The sequence below is a fragment of the Podarcis bocagei genome (assembly GCF_964188305.1).
Source record: "Podarcis bocagei genome assembly, chromosome: 11".
Classification (NCBI taxonomy): domain Eukaryota; kingdom Metazoa; phylum Chordata; class Lepidosauria; order Squamata; family Lacertidae; genus Podarcis; species Podarcis bocagei.
Window position 1 is genome coordinate 16681290 of NC_138136.1, and position 18147 is coordinate 16699436.

An 18147-nucleotide genomic window follows, 5' to 3' on the forward strand; every position below is an offset into this window, starting at 1 on the left:
GAAAGCAAAGGGCTGCTAGTGATGCAAATAGAAAAGATTGGGGGTGGGGGAGGCGAGAGCTTATTTTAGTAGCCCAGCCAGCTGAATATTGACCAGCTGTCTTCCTAAGAGAGAAATAAATGGTGGTGAATAAGCTAGAGTCTAGTTTTCCAAGAAGCTCAATGATTTTCCCAAATCAATACAACTCATCAGGCCTCAGAACAAAGGCTGCAAGGGATGTGACAGTGATGGAAGTGGCCATGTGTTCTTTTGAGTATTAAAGCACAACAGCCCATGGGGAAACAGACCCTTTTCAGTTATGGTGTTCATTCCTCCTTCAGTTTTCTTTGGAAGAAATCGCCAGATTTTTTAATGTATATATTTTCTTCTTTTTTAAAAAAAGAAAGAAAGGATAAAAAGACTGTCTTCTTGATGGCTAGACACAATAGGTTCAGGAAATAAATCTTTTTTTATGTGCAAATGCTGCTTTTTTTCTATCAGCAGATTAGTAACTGCATCATGTCCTACAGATTCTCCTTGTGCGTGGGTTTGCTCCATATTATACTTGGCTCGGAAAGCCTTTTTCTATTATGATTAATCTGTACCAAATCACGCAGGTTATAGGGCTTATTATTTTGCACGAGGCAAGCAGTTTGTCTAGGACATCTGTCAAGAGATAAATGTAATTTTTAAAGCCTCGGTGTATAAATTGTGTGGAAATAGGATCAGGAGTCTTAGGATGAGCAATTAGCAAAAACAAACCCCCGCCAACTTTGCTGAAACGGTCAGCGACGCACCGCTACCTACCAGCTATTTTTGTCCTTCAGCCCTTTTAATCTTTAAACTCACTGTGTTTTTCAGGATTAACACCACAGCAGCACGTCTGAGAGGTTTACGGTTGTAGCAAGAGTGCACCAGGGCATAAAGTGTGCCATTACACTGCTTGTCACTAATGCAGCCCTATCTCTTTGGTTCGACTGCCATACATTATTCGCTGAAGATAAAATTCAGGGTGACTAATCACAGTTCTGTTCCAGATGGTTTGATTACAGGATGTGCTTAAAGGGAGATACTTTCAAATGTATAGCATAGCAGTAGATCTCTTTAAAATAATAATAAATATACTGTACACCCCTCCTCCTCTCTTACATATAGCATATGGTATTTTCAGATATTTCCATTACTAGCAGTTGCTACATACACATCTGAAAGGCCAACAGTCCAGTCCTTAAATGAGGGATGATATAGCGTACAGTAATTCAGTTTACATTAATTTACAGAATGATTGTATTGTTTGGGGTGGGGAAAATAGAGATTACATAGTGCAGCTACCAACACCATTTTCTGAGCCCTGCTGCCTCAAGGCAGGAGGTGGGGAAGATTTTAAGTCTTTTTTATATTTATAAAGTTACCAAGTGCAAAAGATTGGAAGCTGCGTAAACTAAAAGGAATAAAAACAGTTCTACAGTTATTTTTTAATTGTATGAAATGGCTGGATCACACTAAAGGTAAAGCCTTCTTAATCAAAAATGTATTCAAGAGCCACCTAAATATCAAAATGCTAGGCACTTGTCTGATTTCAGCTGGTAACTTATTCTATCAGGCTGTATCTGCAACCCTAAAAGCCCAGTTTCTAGTGCATTCTAAGCACACCTCTGGGGCATTTTCTTCTCTCCCTCCTCCCACTGCCCTCTTTCTCTTCTTTTTTTACCATCAAGATTCTAGTTACCTAAAATCAACTGCAGTGCAATGGCATTGGAAAATAGGGCTTCTGACGTTGTATTGGAGACTTCTCCCAAGGATCGTAAGGGAATAAAATTTTGCAACTAATAAACAGTTACTTTGAAATACCACGAAACAGTGAGAATGGCATGTAAAAATTGTGGGAGCTAATTCCTATAAGAAGACCCCCTGTAATTTTAAGTCAGATTTCTGTGTGAATACTATCATCAGATATGCATGTTTTATACTACAGTGAAGTGTGATCATTAGGAGCGGTGAAGTAGGATGGGCAGATCATGGCTCACATTCGTACTCAGACATGAAGTTTACTGGGTGATCTTGGGTCAGTAACCCTACCTGGAAGGGTTGTTGTGATGATAAAATGCAGGGAAAGGATCATATATGAGACCTGGGGAATTAAGGTGGAATATACATGTGGTAAATGGAGAATAATAATTAACATGTAAAGGCTTTGTCTCAGATAAGTGAAGCAGTTTTTCCCAAGTGGAGTCATGCTCTCATGATAATGGGGTTATACTTCACATCCCCATCATATTTCTGCCATGGGTGATTGGGTGTGAAGCTTTTCACAAGTACAGCTAATCCCTTTATATAGTATGGGGAATGAGCCCGTGGCAATAGGTTATCCATATGCTGTGTTGAACATATTTTTTATTTTACAAATGTGTTTGTGTAATTAGGAGCATCTGGGAGATACATTGAGTTCAGATCTTAAACCACCTCCCCCTCTGCTAGCACTATCAATGCTCTTGTGTAATAGTAATAATAGTAATAATAGTAATAATAATAGTAATAATAATAATAATAATAATAATAATAATAATAATAATAATAATAATAATAATAATTTATTATTTATACCCCACCCATCTGGCTGGGTTTCTTTGCTATCTGGCTGTCATGATCACCTATTTGGTAGTGCCAGTGACATCATCACAGTTGCTTGGTAGCCAACTCATGCCCATTTAGTTTTTTATATGTTATGAAAAGGTTTTGACGTGCCCACAGAAAAGATGCCCACAGAAGAAGCTACAGTCAAGCAATGTAGTTAGGATCATGGAATTGTAGCATTGAAAGGAACCGCGAGGATCGTCTATTCCAGGCACGTTCAACACGTCTACTGAACAATCGTTGGGCGTCTGTGGTCAACCCCCCCCCAAAAAAAAACACCTCAACAGCTTTGGTGAAGGCCCCCCCCCAAAAAAAAAGCTCAACAACTCTGGTCAATCCATTGGGTAGATCACTGTCAGCTTTTTTAATGTGGGAGCAGATTGCAGTCTCTTGGGAGTTGGACATGCCTGGTCTATTCCAATTCCCTGGCGAATAGACATTCTGTTGTGGCGACCGCAACTCAGGTTTAAGGTGCCATTTAGCACCTGGGTTATATATCTGTGGGGGACACGGGTGGCGCTGTGGGTTAAACCACAGAGCCTAGGACTTGCCGATCAGAAGGTCGGCAGCTCAAATCCCCGTGACGGGGTGAGCTCCCATTGCTCAGTCCCTGCTCCTGCCCACCTAGCAGGTCAAAAGCACGTCAAAGTGCAAGTAGATAAATAGGTACCACTCCGGTGGGAAGGTAAATGGCGTTTCCGTGCACTGCTCTGGTTCGCCAGAAGCGGCTTAGTCATGCTGGCCACATGCCTCAGAAGCTGTACACCGGCTACCTCGGCCAATAAAGCGAGATGAGCGCTGCAACCCCAGAGTCGGTCACGACTGGACCTAATGGTCAGGGGTTCCTTTACCTTTACCTATATATCTGACTTTCTAACACTGATGTGTATGTGCTTGGGCTGCCCAGTGTCAGGAGGAATGATAGTAAGGCTCCCACTGGAGAATTGTCTCCCAAGTGCTTTGCTTTATATCCCACTTAGGACTAGTTTTTCACATTATGCGAGAGAAAGCAAGTGGGTGCCCTTTGGGAGACTGGGGTGTAGGAGCTCAATAACCCACTATCTGGGCTAAGACTGTTCCCCCAGATTGTAATCCATTTACTTTGTCCCATAGAGTTCATTGGGAGTCATTGAGAGCAGAGTTCACATGCATGTTGCCACCTCCCAATTTCTGTTTCTGGAGCGTGGCGGAATTTGAGGGCTTTTCAATCATGGTACAGGGCTGAAAACCAGCCACGAGAAAGAAAGATTGATGTCAAGGACAAGCATCTATCCTCTGAGCCTCATAAACTCTTGCAACTCCTTAAAATGAGGAAGGAAATGTTAACGCCACCAGTATATGAGAGCTTTTGCTTTGAGGGACAAGTGCTTCCTTTCTCAAGAACTACAGCACCCATCTCTCGTGTTTGTTTTACTATAAAGGGGGTGGGTGTCCCATCTTTTCATTGATCTCCACACTTGATCAGTCGTCTTCTGTTTCCAGGGTCTGATTTTGATAACGGTGACAGGGAAGTTCTTTACTCCCATGTTAAGCTATCAGTAAACAAGACCCCAAAATTTCTTAAGCCAGAGAGCGTATAAGGCAGAAGGGAACCAAGACTGTGTTTTCATTATATCCATTTCCATCTACCGCTGTTGTCTTTCCAGTTGCATGCTTCCTGGTGAAGCCGTTTATTCGCTTGACCCATTTCTTTGGTGGGTTTGCTGAATTAAACACTCTGACTTCATTGCTTGCTCTCAGAAAACATTCCTATGACTGAAGAGGGGAAAGCAGATGTGGATAAGGCAATGAATCAATCCTCCTCCAGTTTTCTTCCAAAGCAGAAGGAAAATATCCATCAACTTTGTCTTTGTTCCCCCCTATCGAGTACTTCTATGATTTTAGTGTTTTTTTTATGTAACGAAAGAACGAATGTGTCTCTTACAGATGCAATTTTCCTGAAATAAAACCTGGATAGGGTTTTTTTAATCAATCATAAGGGGGGGGGGGCGGAATGGTACTTGAAAAATAATTGCTCCCCGTGCCTTTAAAGCACCAAAAACAAGTGGAAGTGAACTTTGAAGATCAAAATCTGGTGTTGATTGAAATTTTTCTCTCAAATATGAAACTACTTTTCCTGTTCCTGGAGAGTATTTCAGATATATTTAGCTACTTTAAGAGACACTGTTCATTGTAGCAGCAAACAACAGAAAAACATAGGGTCTGTTTACACCAGCACTTCTGTTATTAATGCCTCCTACTAAATGTTGTTGTTGTTGTTCCTGCTTTGTAGTAATGTACTTATTTACATTCACTTCAAAATGTTTCTCCTTGTGATTAGTGGGGGAACAATTTAACTTTTGGGGATACACTAAGCTTTTTGAAAAAAATTCAAATATCTATCAAGACAACCATACCAAGCCCTATAATGAAGTCTAGCTTCAATGCTTACAAGGCAAAAGGTGGTGGTGGTGGACTTTGAGGCTTTGAGGCTTGTGCTGGGGAATTGTGCATAGTCGGACAATTGATCACCTAGAGATGATATACAATACCTGTAGTGGACTAGTGGTCATAAAAACCCTCACCACTCATACTAGGTAATGTTTTCCACGGACATTAAACACATATAAGTCACATCCACAACATACATTTAAAGCACATTTAACTCATTTAAAGCACACAGCTCCCCCCCCCCCAGAATCCTGATAACTCTAGTACAGTGGTACCTCGGTTTAAGAACATTCCGGTTTAAGAATGATTTGGTTTACAAACTCCACAAAACAGGAAATAGTGTCTTGGTTTGAGAACTTTCCCTCAGTCTAAGAGCGGAATCTGACGGTGGAAGGGCACCGGCGGCAGGAGGCCTCATTAGAGAAAGCACGGCTCAGTTTAAGAACGGACTTCCGGAACGGATTAAGTTCGTAAACCAAGGCACCACTGTATGTTGAGGTTTCTGGAAATTGTAGCTTTTTGAGGTATAAAGTACTCTTTCTGGGATTCTTTGTGGGAAAGCAATGTTCTTTAAATATATTGTGTGGAGGTGGATATGGTCGTGCATCTATAGCTCCAGTTTGTGTAGTTTCCTCCTCCTCCTCCTCCTCCTTCTTCTTTAAGATGAAGTATTGTGGACTATGTACTTAGTGTTTATGTCACATATCGCCTTGTTACATGAAAGCCACATGTCCTATTTTCCACCAGACATATTACATTTCTGGATTGTGTAAACTGGCCTTGAGAATGTAAATACTATATAGAAGCAACTCTGTTTTGAGAGCAGACATGGAGGGGAATCTCTTTCTTTCTTTGTATAATTTTTATTAAATTTTCTGTTTTACAGTTTAGAATACTCATTTTACATCCTTAAGATATCAATGACTTCCCGTCTTCTCTTTCCATGGTTCATTTTACATATAATAAATCCCTGCATATTTTGCAAAAACTATACCATTCAGTATTCCATTAATACATCCATCAAAACTTTTTTACACTGTTGAATTTATCTTAATGCCGCCAGCGTTTTCAGCTGTACATAATTTCCTCCCATATAGCCAATAAACGTTTTCCAGTCTTCTTTAAACATATGTTCTTCTCGTTCTCTTATTCTATAAGTTAAGTCTTCGAGTTGTGTATATTCTGTCAACTTAAGTTGTCATTCTTCTTTAGTTGGGACCTTGCTCATTTTCCATTTGGGGGCTAACAAAACATGGGCCACAATAGTAGCATACATAAATAACATTTTCTGACGCCTGGGAATTTCAGTCTGAATTATCCCCAACAGAAAGAATTCTGTTGGGGGGGGGAGTATTTTTAAACATTTTCGCCCTAATTCATTATGGATCATTTCCCAGTAGTCTTTTACCCTTTTACAAGTCTACCACATGTGAAAGAATGTTCACTCCACCTCTTTGCATCTCCAGCACTTACCTGATTCAGACTTATACATCTTAGCAAGCCTAGGTAAAGGTAAAGGGATCCCTGACCACTAGGTCCAGTCGTGGCCGACTCTGGGGTTGCAGCGCTCATCTCGCTTTACTGGCCGAGGGAACCAGCGTACAGCTTCCGGGTCATGTGTCCAGCATGACTAAGCCGCTTCTGGCGAACCAGAGCAGCGCACGGAAACGCCGTTTACCTTCCCGCTGGAGCGGTACCTATTTATCTACTTGCATTTTGACGTGCTTTCGAACTGCTAGGTTGGCAGGAGCAGGGACCGAGCAACGGGAGCTCACCCTGTCGCAGGGATTTGAACCGCCGGCCTTCTGATCGGCAAGTCCTAGGCTCTGTGGTTTAACCCACAGCGCCACCCGCGTCCCTTCTTAGCAAGCCTAATCAGAGTTAAATACCATCTTTCAGTCCCGGGGAATGAAAGATTCCCCTAGCATGCATAAAACCACCCTGAAACATTTCACACTAACTACATGGAGTTACACCCCACAGCTGTGGTTCCTGGCATCAACTGTGCTGCCCATTCTGCACTTCTGAGCAAAGGCTCCTTGCCAGAGTGCAGTTCTGAGCATTGAGCCTCGACTTACCCAGTTAAGGGCACTAAATAAGCCTGGAGGGACTGCAGAGAGCTGCTGCCATATCACATTTGCAGTAGAGGGCTAGATCGTTCCTTGACCCATCTCCATGTTAGGTGGTGTTCCACATCCACAAAACCGTTCATTAACCGTTACGGTCAGCGTAATATCTGTTTCCTTGGTGAAGCTGCACATATTCAGGGTGTAAAATTACCCGGCCTTTGCTAACTGTGTCCAGAAATAGCTGCCATAGATTTGAATAACTCGCTGATTTCAGACTTGGCTTTCGTTTAACCGCCGTTGACCAGGCTGTTCCCTGCTTTGCGCTGTTATAAGAATTTAAGGTCCCAAATATACAAATTAAATGTTCATAGATTTACAAGGCAAACACATACATAAGTTTGTAAACCAAGTGTCTATAATAGCACAGGAGAACAGTCCTGAAACCATTTTGACTCTCCCAAATTGACTTCAAATGTTTTCTGCAAGGAGGAAGGAAATGGGAAAGCCTCTCCATTTATCTTTTCCTTAGCTGTCTTTAGGGCAGTGTTTCCCAACCGGTGTTCCGCGGCACACTAGTGTGCCGCGAGACGTTGCCTGGTGTGCCGTGGGAGGGAGGCGGGCGAGGCGCGAGGCGAGAGGATCGGGCGCGGCGGAGGCCAGCCCCGCGCTTGGAGAGGACGCAGCAGCCGTCGCCAAACCCGATCCTCCTCCTCCTGCTCCGCCGCCGTCCTCTGGCTCTCGGCCGGGAGGAGCCTGCGGCGACGGGGCGGGCGCCGAAGTTAGCAGAAGTTGGCGCGCCTCCTCGGCAGCGCCTTCGTCCTCCTCCTCCTGCCTCTGCTCTCCTCCGGCGGCGGGGGCGCGCCGCCGCCGGATCCGCGCGCAGCCTCTCGCCTCTGCCCCTCGCCGCGCCGGCCCAGCCAGTCAGCCAGCCGAGGACGGGCGCGCTCTCGCTCCTCGCTCGCTCTTTCCGTGTCGCGAGGGGCGGAGCCCAGGGGAAAGGACCGCCCAGCAGGCGCGGCTGAGGCGCGCATGCGTGGCTGGGGGGGGTGCGCGCCCTCTGCTCTCTGCCTCTCTCCCCCTCCCCCCTCTGGACCCCGCGCGCGAGGCTCTCCGGGGGCGGGAAAAGGGTTTCCCTCAGGCGGAAGGCCCCGTGGGAGCCGGGAGGGGGGCAGCCGCTGCTCTGGCTCCCCCCCGCCCCGAACCGGCTCTTCCTTTCGGTTCTGGCGGGGAGCGCGCTCTCCCCCCCCCTTGCGCTCCGCTTTCCCCTCAGAAGAGCCCCCTGCTCCCCGTAATCGAGGGTGATCGTGCCCAGGGGCTCGCCAGATCCCCCTCCGGCCGTCTCTTAGTCCCCACACGATCCCAGGAGCGCGACGTGGAAGTGTGTGGACACCCGCAAAGGTCAGGGATGCTTCTCAAACCGCCAAGAGGCAAAGCCAACGTCCCTCTCACCTGGCCCAGGAGTCCCAGATGCGCCAGTTCTCAACAACAAATGCATCGAACAGGGTGTGCAACCCAAGTGAATCACTATTTTAAGCCATTCGGGGGGGGGGGGAGATGCAACCCATTCTTAAATCTTTCCTACTGAAAATGACCTAAAAGTGTTACATTTGGACGGATCACCCCCATAACTAATGTTGCATCATCTCACTATTTGCAGCAAGCATATACATTCTTTTCCACGGTTAACTTTTGTATACCTCAGAGCACCAAAGTTTATTTCCTAATTGCTTACTGATCTGCTGGTGAAGCAAGTTTTCTCTTGACTCCCCTTTGAACCATCAACATATCCTTTAACATCCTTTTGACACTAATCAATAAGTTACATTTTTTAATCTTTTTTATTTAGCTATAAATGCCAGGCCATCTCTTTTCTCTGCCTGGAGAGGAACAGATAGCTCTTGCCAGAGGTCAGATGTGATGGACTTGAGAGGATTCCCTGCTTTCCACCATTCTGTCTGTCTTGACTGCCCCCCCCCCCTGTTTCTTTTTCAACTTTCTCTCCAGACTTCCCCTATCAGCATAAAATTAGGCAGAAGAAGCTTGGTTCCCTACCCCTGATCCAGTGCAGGGGGGGGGGGGACGACAAGCAGTTGTAGACAACCTTATTTTAAAAGTTCTCTTCATGTAACTTTAGTACAATTACATCCTCTGTATATCATTTATACCAGAAGTGGGGAGATGATAAATTATGCTGTACCATGCAGCACTAGGGACGCGGGTGGCGCTGTGGGTAAAACCTCAGCACCTAGGGGTTGCCGATCGCATGGTTGGCGGTTCGAATCCCCGCGGCGGGGCAAGCTCCAGTCGTTCAGTCCCAGCTTCTGCCAACCTAGCAGTTCGAAAGCACCCTTATGTGCAAGTAGATAAATAGGGACCGTTTCCGTGTGCTGCGCTGCTGCTGGCTCACCAGAGCAGCTTCGTCACGCTGGCCACGTGACTCGGCCGGGAGGAGCCTGCGGCGACGGGGCGGGCGCAGAAGTTGGCGCGCCTCCTCGGCAGCGCCTTCGTCCTCCTCCTCCTGCCTCTGCTCTCCTCCGGCGGCGGGGGCGCGCCGCCCTCCCCGGCCGGGGGGCTCGGCGGGGCCCGCGGGGAAGGAGGCCATGTTCGCGGCGCGCGGGAAAGCGGCCCCCCTCGCCCGCCTCCGGCCCGCTCCCCTCCCCCTGCGCGCTGCCCTAGCCGTGCCGGTCTCCTCCCCCTGCGCCGCCGTCCCCTTTCCCCATCCTAGGAGCCGCGGTCCGCCTACCGCCCCCGGGCCGCGGCGCGGCTCCCAGCCCGGGCTGGCCTCCGCCTCCTGGGACGCGCGCCCACCCCCGCGGCCCCCCAAACTTCGGAGCAACTCTCCAGACGCTTCTCCCCCGCCTCAGTCTCCCTCCTTTCCACTTCTCTTCCCCCCTTCCTTCCCTCTTTCTTTCTCTTTCTCTCCCACCCGCCTTTCCTTCTATTAACTTTCCTTTCCCCTCCCTTCGTCCTTCCTACTTTTACTCCTGGGCTCCTCCCCCCTTTGCGCAGCCACAAATCAATCTCTCTCTCTTTTTTCCCCTCTCTCTCTTCTTTGCTCAGACGCAAAAAAGCGCCGCTTTTTGGAAATCCGGACTGCTGTCCCCGCTGAAACGATACTTTAAAAAAGGAAGAACCCACTGGCTCTTATTTCTGTTTAAAGCAGTAGATCCCGAACTCTTTTGGCCCACTGCCCCCTTGGTTCCACATCCCCCAGTGTCCCCTATGCTTACTCTATAGAAAGCATTACAGGGGTTAACGCGGCTCGCTAAGGAAGATATTAATAGAATTCTGCATTTGGGGGGAGACCCTAACAGTCATCTACCATTACCTTCTATGCTGTTACTATTTTTTTTTTTTTTTTACATAAGTAAAAAGTGACCTTTCCCCATCTGGCATGGTGGTGTGCCTTGAGATTTTTTTCATGAAACAAGTGTGCCTTTGCCCAAAAAAGGTTGGGAAACACTGCTTTAGGGCACCTTTGTGTATGAATAGGGTGAGCCTGTGACCTGGATTCAGGAGTTAAAGTGTTTACCATACAAAAGAATGGCTGGGCTGTCCAAGTAAGCAATCACTGGCCATTGTCAGGTGTCCTGGCAGACAGGATTTCTGCTGTAGACCGCCTACTTCTGTGATGTATGTATGATGTTTTTGGGGCTGGTCTTGAGCTACAGAGTGGGCAATTTCCAAAGTCTATATAAGGGCTTGCACACCTTATGTGCAAACCACACTGTGGTTCTGGGTCCCTCCTCCCTCCTGCGTGTGGTGAGTGAGGACCCTGTTGCAACCGTTGAATAAAGATCAGGCCTCCTAGTTGCTTTGCTTCTCAATATTCTCTGATTGGTCTATGTTATTTTCTCCTATCGATAGGGAGCCCACTTAAGGACTCTCTACGGGTTTTTGCATACCCCATAAGGGAAAAGGAGCAGGTTTTGTTTACATCAGCTTAATGTCTCCTTGCTCCATTTTGCAAGCGCCCTTATTTTTGGCTTTCTCCTTGTGTGATTTGAAGAGCAGCTTGCATGCTCTCTTCATTTGCTTGTGTATATGGACGCAGAGCAGTTAAGCAGGCAGCAACCTTTCATCATGTTGACAAGCCTAGTTAGAGCAAACAAACCAGAGCATGAGTACAGAAGCAGGAATCAAAGCCGCTCAGCTTATCCCTGGCTCTCTCTCTCTCTCCCTTTCCTTCCCATTCCCCTCGCCCTGCTGCTCCTTGCAAGGACTCTCGTGTTACATCACTATTTCCCTTTGAATCTCGCCTTTTTTGTGGCCTGTGCTGCAGTGCTCAGCCCAGCCAATCAGGCGGCAGCGTTCCCAGTGCTGGCCGGCCAATCCAGAGCCGGCGTTTGCTGGAAATATGAAGCCCTTAGGGGAAGGCAATAACAAAAGCCTTTCACTGCAGACAAATGTTAAGTGTCTGTGCAGACTTTTCCTGTTTTTAATTTTATTACTCCAAGAATGGAGGGCTTGTTGTTTCTTTCATGTTTCCCTTTCAAGCAATTTTAATTATACATTTGTGCTACATCAGAGACTTCGGGAACAAAGTGATTCAGCCTATTGCATCTGAAGCTGAAAAAGCGCTAACCTTCTGGCAATACAAATATATTCCAGTGCTGTAAATATAGATGACATGCTGGAGAATTTTAAGCAGTTGGAAAGGTCTCTGACACCCCACGCGGTGCCCTAGAGAGCAAATGATGAGAAAAACAGACCACTTTTTTCTCATAGTTTTATCGGGTGCTTTAAAAAAAGGGGGGTAGGGATGAAATGTGTTTTCCCAGCTGTGAAATTTGCTAAAAGCACAAAAAGAAAAAAACCCTCAAAGCACAGAAACACATTTAATTTTAATTGCTGTTAGTCATACCTTAGCAAAGGATTTTATCTTATGTATCTGGAGTTAGGCTTTTTCTATTTTTTTAAATAGACTGAAGTCAGAATTTGTACACTCTGCCGTCGTTTAACAATAACAAGCTAAAACCATGCAGGGAACCATCCTTTCCCCCCTCCTTGATACGCTGTTGGAAATACTTAAAGGAAATCCCTTCTTCCCTAGTACTTTAGCTAATAGCATTTCAAAATACTTTCCTGCTGTTAAAAGGGCCCTGAGGAAATAAGTTGCAGGTTACATGTTTTCTTTACATTGGTGTAGGAGTCTGGGGAAAGGTTGAATGCAAAATTAGAAATCGCACTGGTGACGTAAAGTGAGCCGACAAGCTGGAAACACAAGGCACAGTTTCATTATTTATTTATTTACTTTATTATTTCACCAGTGAAAAAAAGCCGGAATTGGAGCTAGGAGACACAAAGGTGTATTGTGAGGGGGGTTAAAAAAGCTCATTCAGACTTGGCAATTGGTGTTAAATATTTAGAAAGAATTTCTTTGCAGCTAAATGGTATCGTTGCTTCAGGCTTTTTTGATCACGGGTTTTAATGCTCTGAAAACAGAAATGACTGTTATGTGTACGTCTGTACCATATCTAATGAATTAATGGTGTCATCGTTCACTATCACAGTTCTTCTAAATCGTCTTTATTTGTGTGATCGGTGCTGGAGAAAAACCCAATCCCTCCCCCTTTTCTGCTTAATGACTGCAGAAGAGGATTTATTAGCCCTCAGATTTTCAGTTTGTGTCTTTTCCCTATAAAAAGAACATATGAAGCTTTAGAAAGGCACAACGTTTAAAAACACACACCCATATGTTCTTATTTTGGGGGGTTTAGGCTGTGGTTAAGATGAATGAAGGGCGCCCAATATCGGCTTCTAAATAATACATAGAGCTTGTCTGTATTTAATGCTACATTGTAGTGTGTTATTTCAAATAAATAAAGTCAACGTATTTTTTGAAGACAAAGCAGATTCTTCACCAGCCACCTCCTGCTCCAAGCACTAGCTACTGGCGCTCCATTTATGCAAGCTGAAAGCCAAACAAAAGCAATTATGTGCAATAATAGCAAAATTAAGAGGTGACTGTGGCCTTTTTACAGCGGGACGTAGCAAAAACCATTTCCTCCTCACAGCTGTATCTTGATTATTCTCTTTCTGAGCCTTTTGCACGCACATGCACACACAGAGACACTCCTGTGGGTTTTAATTGGAGGTCACTGAAATAAATAAAAAAAAGAGGAATCTTGTAAACCGCAGCCTTTCAAATCAAATAAGAAATGCTGCTCCCTGCCCACCCCACCCCTTTCCCCATTTTTAAGCAAGGTTCAAAAAGATGTTGTTCTGACTGTGATCATTTTTGTTTCCCTCTCTCGTCCGCAGGTGTCCTAGTAGTAAATGTTACATGGAGGAATAAAACATACGTTGGAACGCTGCTTGATTGCACAAAACACGACTGGGCTCCTCCTAGGTAAGGAGACACGCTGAGTCTGGTTTTTGTCTGCTTTCCCCTCCAATATCTGGCATGAAAACTGGGCAGAGATTAATTAAAAAACAATTCCGTGTAACTGAAACCATACACAAGAAACACAATTTCTCTGTTAGGCAGCAGAATGTAGGTATTGAGGGGAAACTTATTCTGGCATCGAATCAAGGATAATACTAAAGGACTTCCTCTTGCACCTTAAGCACTGTAGGACAGGACCTGGTGTAGGTACCCTACCTTCTGGGATGTCTTGGGTGGCAACCAGCAAGAGGGCCTTCTCCAAGGCCTTGCTTGCTGTTCAGAGAGTTACAGTGGTACCTCTGGTTACGTACTTAATTCGTTCCAGAGGTGTGTTCTTAACCTGAAACTGTTCCTATCCTGAAGCACCACTTTAGCTAATGGGTTCTCCTGCTGCCGCCGCGCCGCTGGAGCACGATTTCTGTTCTCATCCTGAAGCAAAATTCTTAACCCGAGGTACTATTTCTGGGTTAGCAGAGTCTGTAACCTGAAGTGTATGTAACCTGAAGCGTATGTAACCCGAGGTACCACTGTATATGGTTAGGAGGGATTGCAAGGGTATTCTAGGACAACCCCCTGCAATGCACACGCCCCTTAGGACCCCTAACTTTTATTAGGGCTGACTTTTTATGCTCCATTACATTGTTCTGACTGGTTATTTGTTTCTTGATTTCATTATGCTTTTTGCATTTTAGTCTTGTTTTATTGTTAATGGGGCTTTCTCTTTTTCTGGCCAAGAAGCAGAGTATAAATGTACATACTGTATTTTTTGCACCATAACACTCACTTTTTTCCTCCTAAAAAGTAAGGGGAAATGTCTGTGCGTGTTATGGAGGGTATGCCTACAGGTGGCATGCCTACGGATTTTCCTCCTCTAAAAACTATGTGCGTGTTATGGTCGGGTGCGTGTTATAGAGCGAAAAATACGGTAATTAAAATCACCCCCCAGACGTGCACAGCTTGTTCCTTTACCTTTCTTTTAAAGACAGTCTCGCTAAGATTTCTTTTCTTTCTAAGGACTACTAAGGGTGGGGTTTTTTGGCCTGCATGCTGATTTGATATGCGCTTAGTAGTCCATTGTTTACGATGATCTGAGTCTGTTTTGCCCTTCCCTCTTATGCCCACTCAATTCTGACATCTCGTTTTATTTACGCAGGTTTTGTGAATCGCCAACAAGCGACCTGGAAATGCGAGGAGGACGGGGACGGGGGAAGCGAGCGCGGTCCGCCGCCGCGGCGACTGCGCCGGGGGCGGATGTTAGCTTCACAGAGTCCAGGGGACTGCAGGGCAAGAACAGAGGTGGTGCCAATGGAAAAGGAAGGAGGGGCAGCCTTAATTCGAGTGGCCGCAGGACACCCCCAAATTGTGCCATAGAGGATGTTAAAGTCAGCCCCTTGTCCACCAATAAAAGGAAAAATAAGCCACCCATGGAGCTGGATTTGAACTCCAGCTCAGAGGACAATAAATCTGGGAAGCGTGTCCGTACCAATTCTAGAAGCACTCCCACCACTCCCCAGGGCAAGCCAGAGACTGCTTTTTTGGACCAAGGCTGCTCTTCTCCGGTTTTGATTGATTGCCCCCATCCCAACTGCAACAAAAAATACAAGCACATAAATGGGTTGAGGTACCACCAGGCTCATGCACACTTGGACCCGGAAAACAAACTGGAATTTGAGCCTGACAGCGAAGACAAAATCTCCGACTGCGAGGAGGCGCTCAGCAACGTGGCACTGGAATGCAACGAGCCAAGCACAAGTTTCTCTCATTTTGATCAGCTGAAAGCACCCGCGTCTCCCTGCCCCCTCAGCACCCCCGGGACGCCCAAGGGGAAAAGGGAGCAGGCGAGCAACGGCAAGAACTCTGGCAAAAAGAGGGGCTTGAACAGCGAACTCAACAGCCTGCCAGTCATTTCCAACATGACCGTGACGTTGGAGAACTGCTCGGTGGCAGACGGCAGTTTGGTGGCCGAGATGCCCAAACTGGAGGCTGAAGGGCTAATAGACAAGAAGAATGGGGGAGAGAAAGAAAAAGGCAAGAAAGGCAGCAACTGCAAAGTCGAGAAGAACCTGTCGAAGCTGAAAACTGCCCGGCCCATTGCCCCAGCTCCAGCTCCAACCCCGCCTCAGTTAATAGCTATACCAACGGCAGCCTTTACAACCACCACTACCGGCACGATGCCAGGATTGCCCTCGCTGACGACGACTGTTGTGCAGGCGACACCAAAGAGCCCTCCGCTGAAACCTATTCAACCAAAGCCCACCATCATGGGGGAGCCGAGCACCGTCAACCCGGCCCTCACGTTACTCAAGGACAAGAAGAAGAAAGAGAAGAGGAAGCTGAAGGACAAAGAGAGCAAAGAGAGCCTGAGCCCCAAAATGGAGCTGAAGCTGGGGAAGTTGGAGGACGCCAAGGGGCCCGGGAAAGAGATCGCAGGGCATTTTTTAAAGGAGCATCTCAGCAAGAATGAGGTGCTGGCGAACGGGCTGTCGGAGTCCCAAGAGAGCAGGATGGCAAGCATTAAAGCCGAAGCGGATAAGGTTTACACCTTCACAGACAACGCCCCCAGCCCTTCGATAGGCAGTGCCTCCAGGATGGAATGCAGCACTTTGGTGAACGGACAGTCTTCCATCGCGCCGCTGCATGTGCTGACGCAGAATGGGGCAGAGGGCGCCGCTGCTAAAACCAACAGCCCGGCTTACTCCGATATCTCGGACGCGGCCGATGATGGCGGTTCTGACAGCCGGTCGGAGGGGATGAGGTCCAAGGCCAGCTCCCCTTCGGATATTATTTCTAACAAGGACAGCGTTGTCAAAGGGCATTCCTCCGCCCCGGTGCAGCCGCCCCAAGTGAAAGAGCCCCATTCTCCCTATTACCACGGTTATGATCCGTACTATTCTCCAAGTTACATGCACTCCGGGCAGGTCGGGGCCCCTGCGGCTGGGAACGGCAATAACGCACCGGGAATGAAGATCAAAAAGGAGGCGGAGGAAGAGGCTGAGAAGAAAGAGAAGGCCGAGCCGGCTGAGTGCAAGAAAAGCGAAGCCAGTCCCACTAATTTACAACCTCAGCACCAGTCGGTCATAACTCAGAGGCATCCTGCACTTGCCCAGTCACTTTACTACGGCCAGTATGCCTATGGGCTGTACATGGACCAAAAGTCCTTGATGGCTTCGAACCCAGCTTACAGGCAGCAGTACGAGAAATATTACGAGGACCAGAGACTGGCGGAGCAGAAAATGGCGCAAACTGCTGGGAGAGAGTGTGAAAGGAAAAACGAACTCCCCCTAAAAGACCTGGGGAAAGATGATAAGCTGAAAAACATCCCCTCCGCTACTATCTCCAAAGCGCCGCCGACTCCCGAGGCCAGTAAAAATAACTCTAAAATAGGGTCATTGGTCCCTAATAAAACGGAGGAGACAAGCAAATCGCAGCTTCTTCCCAATCATCAGCAACAGATTCAGTCAGATAGCTTCAAAGCAAAGCAAATGGAAAATCACCAGCTTATAAAGGAGGCGGTGGAAATGAAATCTGTTATGGATTCTATGAAACAGACTGGAGTAGATCCCACTACAAGGTTTAAACAGGTGAGCCTTTTTGAAATGCCTAGACCGTTAATAATTGGTGGTGAAAAGGGTTTTGGCATCAGTTTAGGCCGCAGCCCTGTGCATGCTTACCTGGAGGGGGCCAGTTGCCATCGTGGGTCTTCCTTCTTGCTTTGCATGTATTTTAGGGGGGGCGGGGCGAAGGGACCTCTGTCCCTAGGAGTTGGCTCCTATTGGAGTTGTAGTCCAGAACGTCTGGAAGACACCAGGTTAGCAAAGGTAATGACGAAATACTGTTGGAAGATAAATGAGCATCCAAATGTATCGTTGCTCCTTAATTGCATTACAGTATAAGGATGTTTTCGCAGCCTTTTCTCTCTCTAAAAAAAGAGAGTTCAGGAGGGTTACCATGAAGCAAGAGCGGTGGCTGTTATGCGAAAAGCAAAAGCTTTAAAGCCTTCTTGGGTGTGCAGAACCAGTCATACAGATCTTTGACTCCCAGCCAGTCTTTCTAAGCCCGGCAAATAAAACCTTGTATTTACTTCAGGGTCGACTCTTTCTATTTTAAACTTTCTATTCCCAACTGGCAGAAACTGAGACTTACTGTGGAAGCGCATTTGTGTAAATGTTGTCTTCCTTCTTTAAAAATAAAAATAAAAGAATATGTTCACTTATCCTTAAGGGCATCCTTGTCTTGGGGACGCGGGTGGCGCTGTGGTCTAAACCACAGAGCCTCTCAGGCTTGCCAATCAGAAGGTCGGCAGTTCGAATCCCCGCGACAGGGTGAGCTCCCGTTGCTCGGTCCCAGCTCCTGCCCAGCTAGCAGTTCGAAAGCACGTCAAAGTGCAAGTAGATAAATAGGTACCACTCTGGCGGGAAGGTAAACGGTGTTTCCGTGCGCTGCTCTGCTTTGCCAGAAGCGGCTTAGTCATGCTGGCCACATGACCCGGAAGCTGTCTGTGGACAAACGCCGACTCCCTCGGCCTGTAGAGCGAGATGAGAGTGCAACCCCAGAGTCGTCCGCAACTGGACCAAACGGTCAGGGGTACCTTTACCTTTACCTTTATCCTTGTCTTATGTAGGGAGCAGTGGCTTGCAGCTCAGTCTC

At 46.7% G+C, this 18147-nt stretch overlaps 1 protein-coding gene across 4 annotated transcripts in view; it reads left to right on the top strand.

The window, feature by feature from the left end:
• The window catches only part of ZNF608 (zinc finger protein 608), a gene marked incomplete at its 3' end in the record, with an annotated part of 127268 nt that overhangs the window by 101129 nt on the left and 7992 nt on the right, over positions 1-18147 (top strand). For all 4 annotated transcript variants that reach the window (XM_081213535.1, XM_081213536.1, XM_081213534.1 and 1 more), the window contains 2 exons: positions 13377-13464; positions 14654-17081. In XM_081213535.1, coding sequence (XP_081069661.1) covers positions 13377-13464; positions 14654-17081 — 2516 coding nt within the window. The remainder of the gene's footprint in view (positions 1-13376; positions 13465-14653; positions 17082-18147) is intronic.